Source organism: Prorops nasuta, unplaced genomic scaffold, assembly GCF_024137725.1.
Source record: "Prorops nasuta isolate Cenicafe-Biocafe unplaced genomic scaffold, Cenicafe_Pnas_1.2 PNAS00031, whole genome shotgun sequence".
NCBI lineage: Eukaryota > Metazoa > Arthropoda > Insecta > Hymenoptera > Bethylidae > Prorops > Prorops nasuta.
In genome coordinates, this window is record NW_027116828.1 from 2,065,916 (window position 1) to 2,076,858 (window position 10,943).

Genomic DNA, 10,943 nt, shown 5'->3' on the forward strand with positions numbered 1-10,943 from the left:
GTGAAATTTGCATTTGTTTAACATACATCGTAGACTGTATACTCTCGACATTACGAGCCATCAAAAAGAGGAATAATAATAATAACGAGGAACAGGAGACTGATTTTTGAAATGTCGATAAATAAATTTGGAATTGGACTGGATGGTGAGAGTAGGAAACACGAACCAAATTTAGAACATTTACTGCATGAATTCAAACAATATCTGACAATGACATTGAATAAACATAATGAACAATTTGAGAAAAAGATGGACCAAATTTTTCAAACAATTTGTGAAAAATTGGATGATAAAGTGAGTAAAAGAGATCTGGAAAGAGCAATACTTAGCAACACTTTTCATTAGGAATTTCGAAGAATCTGTCTATTTTTGAAAAAATGAGCAAAGAAAAGATACAGTTGGTGGAGGAGCTCCACGCACCGGCGAGGATAAATTTTCCACGCAGAAGAGTCATCGTGCGCGGCTTCGACGATCTCTGGCAGGCCGATCTTGTTGATATGCGCAATTACGTCGATGCGGGTCACCAGTACATTCTCACTGTAATCGATACCCTCTCGAAATACGCTTGGGCGGTGGCATTGAAGACCAAGAGCGGCGGAGAAGTGACGACGGCAATGACGAGAATCCTACTGAAGGACGGCAGATGTCCGAAAAATTTACAGACCGACAACGGCAAGGAGTTTTACAACAGTGACTTTCGGGCGTTGATGAAGAAACGCGGGATAAATCACTACTCGACCTACAGCGTGATGAAAGCGTCGATAGTCGAGCGCTGGAATCGTACGTTGAAGACGGAAATGTGGAAACGATTTACGTTGAACGGTAATTACAAGTGGCGCGCTATGCTGCAAGAGTTGGTGGACGCGTACAATGCGCGAAAGCATCGTAACACGGGAATGCGTCCCGTGGATGTGAAACCCGAGCATGCAGATAAGCTACTCAAGACAGTATACAGCCACATCAAGGTCGCAGGTCGTGCCAAGTTCAAAGTCGGTGATTTCGTACGAATCAGTAAATACAAGCAGATGTTCGCCAAAGGCTACACGCCTAATTGGACTACCGAAATATTCGAGGTGGCGAAAGTGCAGAGGACCAATCCCGCTACGTATCTCCTCAAGGATTCCAGGGGTACGGAACTGTTGGGTGGATTTTACGAATACGAGCTTTCGAAAACCATCAATCCCGATGTGTATCTGGTGGAGAGAGTATTGCGTAGAAAGGGCGATAAAGTGTTCGTTAAGTGGCTGGGATTCGACAGGACGCACAATTCCTGGATAAATAAGAGCAATGTTTTATAATAACTTTTATTAAGATGTATCAAAATATAGAATAAATAAATAAATAAATAAACAAATTATTTTAGACTATAATGTCCCCAGGGTAGAGTCGCCGCGGTGCCGGGTGTAACGAAACGCTTGTCGTCGTACGGACTGAGGGCGACCTTTCTCTGACTGATCGAGAAAACCTGGTGCAGCCTCGATCGAATCAAATTTTGACTGCGAGACTGTACGGTGAAATTATCCAAGCAATCCTTGTAGTCGTCAAATGTTATATTTCTATCGATAACGTAACCTTTGACACCTTTGGCTTTTTTGGTAATTCTCGCACAGTCCTGCACCTTGAAAGTATACATTTTTGCCCTCAGTCCTACGAACTCGGTCATGACACGACCATTGTTCTCGTCCTTCATCAGACCGGGTATCTTTTTGTTGACGCGTGGCAAGTCATACCGATTATCGTCAGGATAATCGCTGGTGTCGAATCGCGCGAGATCGCGTTTCATGACCGAGTAAACGTCGTCGCACTCGACACTGTATATCAGACTGTCCGTGTCGGTATACATCGCTCTACATTTACCGCCGAATGTAGGAAGCATATAGTCATAGTGGAATTCATACAAGCAAATTTTTGAAATATCTAAAATACTCATTCCCACGTAAATGGGTTTATCAAATTTCGCGGACAATTTCGACAATTGAATCGCGACCAAATTCTCGTTGAAAATCGCGAGACTGTGAAAATTCGGTTTGGAAATCAGGCTTTCCGCCCCGTATCTTCCCTCCCACTTGGTTGCGAGCCTCACGTCAACTCTATTCCTCACGTTCTCCATTGTTTTACCGAAAACCGCGTTGTTCATCAACTTGAAGAGATTCCTCTCAAATTCGTTGGTGGACGCGGTGCGCAAACGCGTGTTCAGCTCGATGTAATCGCGTAGCCAGGTGGACTGCTGAAACTTTAAACCGCGATGTATACGCTTCAGTACGAGTCCATTACGCATACATTGTTGCAGAGCGCGATAATGTATTACGTAACGGGTCTTATCGTTTAAAGTGGCCAGCAGCTTCTCCTGGCTCGCGCCCGGCGGCTTCTCGCGCACCATGCAGAACGGTAGGTCCGCGTGTTTGTCGTGAAGCTCGCGCGGATACTCCAAATCGACCTCCAAAATATAACCCTCGGGATGATCCGTGGGTATAGCGGAGACATCGAGATTGGCAGCGTCCTCGATCCATTGGAATCCATGGGTGGGCAGCGGCTGACACATTGCCCACCCATACAGATTGTTTACGTCGTAATACATGAGATATTTCGACGGTTCCGCCGGATCGTAGTCCCGCATATACCGATTGTTGGCCCTCTCGTAACGATGGGAGCACTGACTCAAACCACCGCGTATACCGCGCTCCACGAACAGCAACATATCCACGTCCGTGAAAAGCTCCAGCCTGATTCCCGTATGCTTCAACATCGCGTCCCAGGTGAAGCCCGGTAGCGTATAATAATGGGCTGGATCCAACTCATAATTTAGCATGCAACTATCGCGAAAACTTTCGAAAACATCGGTCAACAATAGGACATCGGTCTTCAGGTACAGGTCACTGTACTCCCCAAGTGTGCGCATGTGGAATTTGGTCCATACCTCTACGGCATGATTGTATGCTTCCTCGCTGATATCGCTGTCGGTCAGTCTGTTGCGAAACGACTGTCGCGGTGGTAAAGCCGTCTCTTCCAATCTAGCCGCGCTATCTATATAGTCGTAAGGAAAAATACCTTTCCTCGTAAGCAAATTCAACTGTTCGACACTCAATTCCGAAAATTGTGACCTCAAATTTGTCAGCTGAGATTCCGCCAAGTACGAGCTCAATTTGTCCAAACTGGAGGCCATGAATTTGAACGAATCGATAAATCTCAGCCGTATATTATAATTTCGCAGATATTTGGTGAATGAAATGTATTTTTCCTTATGCACAGGCAGCAGATATACCGATCCCTCGTACAAATTAGCGATCGTCTCGAAAATGAAATGTGAATCATAGCCGGAAAAATTGTGGAAAATGACTGGAATGACATGCGAATCTTTGAAATTTAAATTACAATTATTGTGAGCCGGTCCTCTGTATCTGCCGGTCAGATGATCGTGATCGCGAATTCGTAGTTGATTCGGAAGAAACGGCTTTTTGCATATATGACAATTGGGATCATTATAGTGACGCGATCGTTCGCTAATACTAAGATTATGCATGGGCACGACAGTCCCCAGTTTCTCGCTCGCGATGCGCGCAATGACCTCGAGCTCGCGTACGAACCATTCGATGCAGTCGGCACCCCGATGAGCATCGTATTTCGAGAGTGACGCATCGCGAGCACTTTTTAAATAATAGCCTACACTCATAGGTTCATGCTTCTGATAAATATCACTACTGTTCGATTGTTCAACTTTTGATAATATGCACTCCAGATCCGCGTATACGACGAATGGCACTCGTTCCCCATTTTTGATGTTCTTGAAGGAAACCCAGCGATCCTCGGACTCTCTCGGTAACATCAATCGGAGATTATCGTTGAGCTGCGAGCAATCCTGCTCATGCGACTCCAGCCTCTCCACTGTGCGAAAGTAGTGGAGACATCTAAAAAAAAAAAATAAATAAATAAATAAAACATATGCAGTTATATTTGTATCATTATTAATACATACCGATCGCATATATAATGCGCATTTTTGCTCTTGGTGAATTGACTTCGCACCAATCTCGACAGATTCCTTATGCACATGAAATGTCCTGCCCCCTGTTCATCGTTGACGAGAAGAAGATTAGCATGCCTCGATCTCTTCTTCTTCGTCACCTGAAGCGGTACGATTTTTGCGTCGATATTTGGCTCTTCATTCTCCAAGGTAAAGATTGTTAACCGACACGTCATTATCCGTCTCGAATTTCGGAATCTGTTTTAGCGTAGTCGGAAAGGTTAGGCTACCGACGTCTAAAACCGTCCGAAAATGTGGATAAGAGGACGTGCGCTTTGGATTAGCCGTAGGTTTTGCCGGATAGAGTGCCGCCGTCACGGACCACGCGAAACATGCATTATCACTGGTTTCTAAATTTATCAGAGCTTTCCTACTCGTGATAGCGGATGGTATATTAATTCTACAACCCGCGTGCAACGGGTTAAAACGATTAATGTTAACTATTAAATAATGAATTTTGTGCAAAGCCCATCCACTATCACGCTCTTGAAATTCACTTAATTTTTTCATTATAACGTCTAAAATGTTTTTCCTATACCAATCACTAAAATTATCAGTCTTATACAATGTAGCATTAGTCGTACTAATGTTTTTATCATCACTCTGGTCCTTAGAGATGAATTGTCCGTTAAATACACAATTAACCTTAACACTATTTGCACTAACAAATACCTTATCTATACGCGTACGCACTAATACTTCCGCGTCTACTAAAAAATCCTTAGGCTCTATATAATTACTATTAACTACCATGCCGCTGCATATTCGACTTCGAAACGCCGAATCAAGCTCCTCCCAGGTAAGTCCTTGTACGTCATTGCTACAACCAGCCCCTGATTTAATATAATTCAATTCCCTCTGCGCTCGTAGCAACAGACACTTTATACACGCGATTTCGGCAAAATTCTTCTGACGCGTTCCAACGGGTAAAGCTCGATCCGCGTTGCTCAATCGTCGAATATGCTCGCGACATTCCAGTACCCACGCATCGTACTCATTCGCACTATTAATTGTAAAAAATTTTCTTCGCAATTCCGTCGACATTTTGTGTGTTTCTTAAAGAAATGACTATGTCATACGGTGAACAACAACAACAATAAATTAATAATTGCGAATGCGTCTCTCGCGAAGAGTAACGCTTATATATATCGAATAGAGAATGGAAGTAGGGGTATCTACACATCCCATTGTTTCGTCCGAGATGCATACTGACATTGATATACATTGTTTTTTTTTTTTCAGAAGTCTTTTATTCCTTTATATATTGATCATATACAGATTTCATAAAGTAAACATTTTGCAGTGAACATATACCATAATGATTCATACACTTGGGTAACGGTGGTTCGAAATTTTTACTCCATCCAAGACTAAATTTACCCCACTCACACTCCTTCGCATTGTATATATTTTCTAAGTTGCAAATTTTTCTCAACCAATCATATTTCTCCCGTCCTTTCACGAAAATCCAATCTTCATCGTATGACGTTACATACTTTCTTATTACATCTTTATGCTTGTAATAAGGTGAATGACCGTCGGTCCAATTGAATCCATGTCGATTAAAATAAAGCCAACTTTAAAAAAAAAATAAAATTATATACAAAACATTACATTTTAAAAAAAAAAATACTTACTCATTCTGTTCTCTCTCGAGATCGCTCAACCAAGCTTCTTGAAATGGTGGTGAAAATACATTGTGATACACTTCATTATCACGCAACACCGCAAATTCTTTAACTATAAAACTCTTGTCGGTCAATACAAAACCTTGAAAATCAACGAATGTCGGTGTCATTATCGTCGTCGTCAGTCGCTCGATGCAATACTGAACGATCTTTTTTTTGTCGCATTTAAGAAAATATTAAAATTTAATGTTTTTTTTTAGGAGGGGATATTTTCTAAGAATTTTTTCCCATTGTTAGTTTCTTCGGAAAAAAAATATCTTCCAGAGATTAACCCTTTTCCTCCCAAATAACACAATTTTTTTGTTAACTTTCAATGTTATATCTTTTGATGAAAAAATCACGTGAAAAATTTATCACATATCATTTATTATAGATTTTTTCCTCCTCTTTCAAATGCCGTTGAGTAATTTTACCTAAATCGTAAGCCGGATAAGCTATAAACCATTTTTCCGAAAAATGCATAAATTTTTCACGGTTTCTTCTTTCTAAATGTTTATTTTGAATAGGAAAAAATTGTCACACACCATTGTAAACACCATAAACAGTGTTATAGATGTTTACCCTTTCAAGCTTCGTTTTTTTTTGTAGTAATTCAAAATGGCGGACACAAAATGAAGTCCGAAAGGAAAAATTTTATATTAAATTTTTGCGATTTTTTTACTCAAAAACTGTTAAGTTTGGCAAAAAATTCCTGAGAACAAAAATGTATTAGAATTAGCCAGAGAATAACCTCAAATTTTTTACACACTGTTTTCCAATATTTTTGAAATTTTTTATTTTTTGCCTCTTCAAAGAACTAAGAATTATTTTAAAAATTCTGAAAAAATTTCAGAATATTCTTCGATTAATTTTAATATATTTTTGCCGTTACAATTTTTTTTCCAAATTCTATAGTTTATAAGGAATCGTTAAATGTTCAATGTCGAAAACGTTTTGTAATTTTTATCTTACTAAGTTTTTTCAGTCGGTGGATTTTCAATTTTAAAAATACTATCGGATTCGGCTGTATAGGTATATGCACAAGTTTGGATATTGAACTTTTTCGTTATAATATTTGTGCTCTTGATACATACTTATAGGAAAATTTATGTACTAAATGTAATTATAATAGTACAACACTTTTGTAGTTATCTGAATCATATTATAATCTGTTGTGCAGCTTTTTTGGAAATTCTAAAATAATAAATTACATTTTTTTATTTGCAATCGTCAGTTATTATTTGCACTAATCCTAATTTTAATTTTTGGTCAGTATAGCTTTACATAGAAGACATAGTTGTCAGTCATAATTCTCGTACATAAATACACCTTACTTTAATTTTTCTTTACAATGCCGAAACGAAAACGACGAACGAATGAATCAACAAAATTCTCGCATCTGAACATTACAAATGTTTTGCACGAAGATTCGTGTCAACTATTGGAATATGATAATCGTATAGACGTTTCCGTAATGCCTTGTGCTAATGATTCTGATGTGGATTCTGATTGGTTCAGCGATGACGATTTATCTCACAAAGAAATATCAAATGAAATAGAAAATGTACTATCTTACAAGCAGATTGTCAATAATTATTCTATTGATCAAAAGTATTTAGAAGAAAAACATAAGTATAAGTGGACATCGGGAGAAAAAATGTATGATGAAGTACTTAAAAATGAGTATTTATTGACTGATAAACAAAGAAATCACATCCTTGCAAGTTCGTCAACTCAATTATTCGAAATATTTTTTTCTAAGGAGATGAAAACTCATATTATTGAATCATCTGCCGAAAACGACTTGCATTTATCAATGAGTGAATTCGATACTTTTCTGGGTATAATTATTCTAACAATTTTTAATAAAAGACCAGAGATCAGTGATTATTGGTCTACCAATCCATTATTGGAGTGCTCTGTAGTAAAATCAGCCATGTCTCGGAATAGATTTCAAGAAATCAAAGGGAAAATTGCATATTCCAAAAAATCTGAGCAAAATCAAGATGACTGTGTCTGGCGAGTACGTACCATCTTTCAAATTTTTAGAAAGAATTTGAAACATTTTGGTTTTTTCCAAACCGCCATTGCTGTTGATGAGATGATGGTGAAATTTTTTGGAAGATTAGCAATAAAACAATTTATTCGAAATAAGCCAGTTAGGTTTGGTATCAAGATGTGGGCCTTATGCGGAGCTGATGGGTTTTTATTCGATTGCGATATTTACGGTGGGAAAAATGCAACTATCGTTGGGAAGTTAAAAAAGTGCGCTTTGGGAAGTAGAGTGGTTCTCGGTGTTTTAGAAAAACTTTTTATAACTACCGTAAGACAGAAACTGAAAATGTACCATTTATACTGCGACAATTTTTTTACTAGCTCTGATCTGTTTGTGCATTTGCAATCACTAGGTTTGAGAGCTACGGGAGTTGTGAGAAAAGATAGGGTAAAAGAAAAAAACGATTTGGATAAAAAAGCTCCACGCGGAACTTTCGCTGTAAAACATGATCGAACTAGCGGCATGAATTTGATTACTTTGATGGATTCAAAAGAAGTATCGATGCTTTCTACGGCTGCTGGAGTAGGATCAGAAAGTAGTGTCAAAAGATATTCAAAAGAATTAAAAAAAAAGGTGGAAATCAAAATGCCTCTTGCATTTACAACCTATAACAAATACATGGGAGGTGTAGATATACACGACCAGTACTGTAGCAAGGCCTCACCATCCATGAAAAGCAAGAAGTGGACTTTTTCAGTATTTCTAAGAATGATTGAGTCATCTATTGCTAATGCGATTATATTGTCGAATGCTGTGCGTCCGGAAAAGACTAAAAAATCGACAGTTAAAGATTTTGCAATTGAAATTACACAAAATTATTTATCAAACTCTAAACTAAAAAATCACAATTATTACAAAACAAACAAGTATAAAAACTGCTTATACAATTGTGGTAAACGCAGCTTCTTTTATTGCAATGAATGCAATCAATACATTTGTCAAACATGTTGGAATGAATCTCATGCTGCATAAAAAAATTAGTTAATTTTTGTTTTTACAATTTTGTTATTTCAATCACAAAATAGAAAAATAAGTAAAATATGATAAAAATTTTAAATATAATAAAAAGTAAAAAAAAATAATTTCACGTTTATAAAACAACGTTATATCCATGATAAGAAATGCTGATGTACATAAATTTGTTTTATATCAAACAATATTACAGAATTTTTTTTTTTTAATAATTCTTAGTTCTTTGAAGAGGCAAAAAATAAAAAATTTCAAAAATATTGGAAAACAGTGTGTAAAAAATTTGAGGTTATTCTCTGGCTAATTCTAATACATTTTTGTTCTCAGGAATTTTTTGCCAAACTTAACAGTTTTTGAGTAAAAAAATCGCAAAAATTTAATATAAAATTTTTCCTTTCGGACTTCATTTTGTGTCCGCCATTTTGAATTACTACAAAAAAAAACGAAGCTTGAAAGGGTAAACATCTATAACACTGTTTATGGTGTTTACAATGGTGTGTGACAATTTTTTCCTATTCAAAATAAACATTTAGAAAGAAGAAACCGTGAAAAATTTATGCATTTTTCGGAAAAATGGTTTATAGCTTATCCGGCTTACGATTTAGGTAAAATTACTCAACGGCATTTGAAAGAGGAGGAAAAAATCTATAATAAATGATATGTGATAAATTTTTCACGTGATTTTTTCATCAAAAGATATAACGTTGAAAGTTAACAAAAAAATTGTGTTATTTGGGAGGAAAAGGGTTAAGAAAGAATGGACTCCTTATCGAATGTAACTTTATATTTTTAAAAAATCTTTCTCTCTCTACGGAGATATTTCTTCGGAGATGCTTCATTTCAGTTTTTATCTTCGTCGAGAATAGCGCAACAATGCATAGAATAACTCACATAATGGATATAGAAGGTTTCTTAGTTTATAAAAAAGAACTTAAATATAAAGATATAGCTATAATTGATTTAAAAAGTAACCAAATTTCTTACGCATCTTTTCGTTTGCGTGACAGTATGAAAAACCTTAGTGAAAAAGACAAAAAAACTGTGTGGTTTTTGCTAAATATGGTGCATGGTATAAAATACAGTGATACGGGATTCGAGAAATACGAGCAGGAGGATGTGGAAGATTTTATTAGAGGTTGCCTAACGTGCGAGAATCCCGTAGTAGCCTACAAGGGAGGGAACATTGAAAAAAATCTATTGAATAGGATGAATGTGGATAATATTAATTTAGAAGTGTATGGTTGCCCTAAGTTTAAGGATTTAATTGAATTATATGATTTTGAAAAAACACCGTGCAATTTACACGTTCGAGAGAAGAACTTGAACAATGAACGTATCCACTGTCCGTACGAGGAGGTATCAGTTTTTGCCAAATGGATAAAAGCAAAAATGTGATTCTTTAAAAATCATAGAGAAATAAAGAGGGGAAAACAAGTCCTCGCAGCCTCATTCAATGTTACAACATCGTCGGTGACAGTAAGAAAAAATGAGCTGCGAAAAGTGTAAATTAATCATGATTCAAGAGGATATTGTTCCTCTTTCACCCACTCCTCCCAGAGAATTGACAGAGGAATACGTGAATCGAATTAACGATTTCTTCAATCGTTACTTCGAAGAGTATGAACGGAAACTGCATCATTATTTGCATAAAAACTGTAAGTATTTATTTTATAATATTTGTACATTTCCATAATTATTATTTGTTTGTAAAATTTTTTTCTTCAAAAAAATAAAGTGAAGAAAGACGAAGAGACTGAGGAAAAAGATATTGAGTCAAAGGAGACGAAGAAGGAAGAAGATAAAGAGGAGAAAAAAATAGAGGAGAAGGAGGAGGAGGAGGAGGAGGAGAAAATAGAGGAGGAAGAATGTAAGTATTTACTTTATTTTTTTACCTTCTCATAATTATTACCTATTTGTATTTTTAAATTAAAGTGAAGAAAGACGAAGAGAAACAGACCGGGGAAGATATTGAGCCAAAGGAGATGAAGAAGGAAGAAGAAGAAGAGAAAAAAATAGAGGAGGGGGAGGAGGAGGAAAAAGATAATGCGTCAAAGCAGACTAAGAAGGAAGATGAATCACCACATTTCTTTTTCTTTTATTATTAAATTTTTATAGAATAGTTTAAAAATTATTGTAGAAATATTATTGTAAATATTCCCCTTCCTATTTCATCAGGGGTAAACGGAAAGAAATCTAATACGTTTTGATTAAGAGATGTAACTCAATCTAG

At 36.8% G+C, this 10,943-nt stretch overlaps 1 protein-coding gene across 1 annotated transcript; it reads left to right on the forward strand.

The window, feature by feature from the left end:
• The first annotated feature begins 7,039 nt into the window (after positions 1-7,039).
• LOC136783015 (piggyBac transposable element-derived protein 3-like) lies at positions 7,040-8,716 on the forward strand. The gene has a single exon (XM_066742808.1). It carries the CDS (start codon positions 7,040-7,042, stop codon positions 8,714-8,716), a length of 1,677 nt encoding a protein of 558 aa, XP_066598905.1.
• Positions 8,717-10,943: the final 2,227 nt, after the last annotated feature.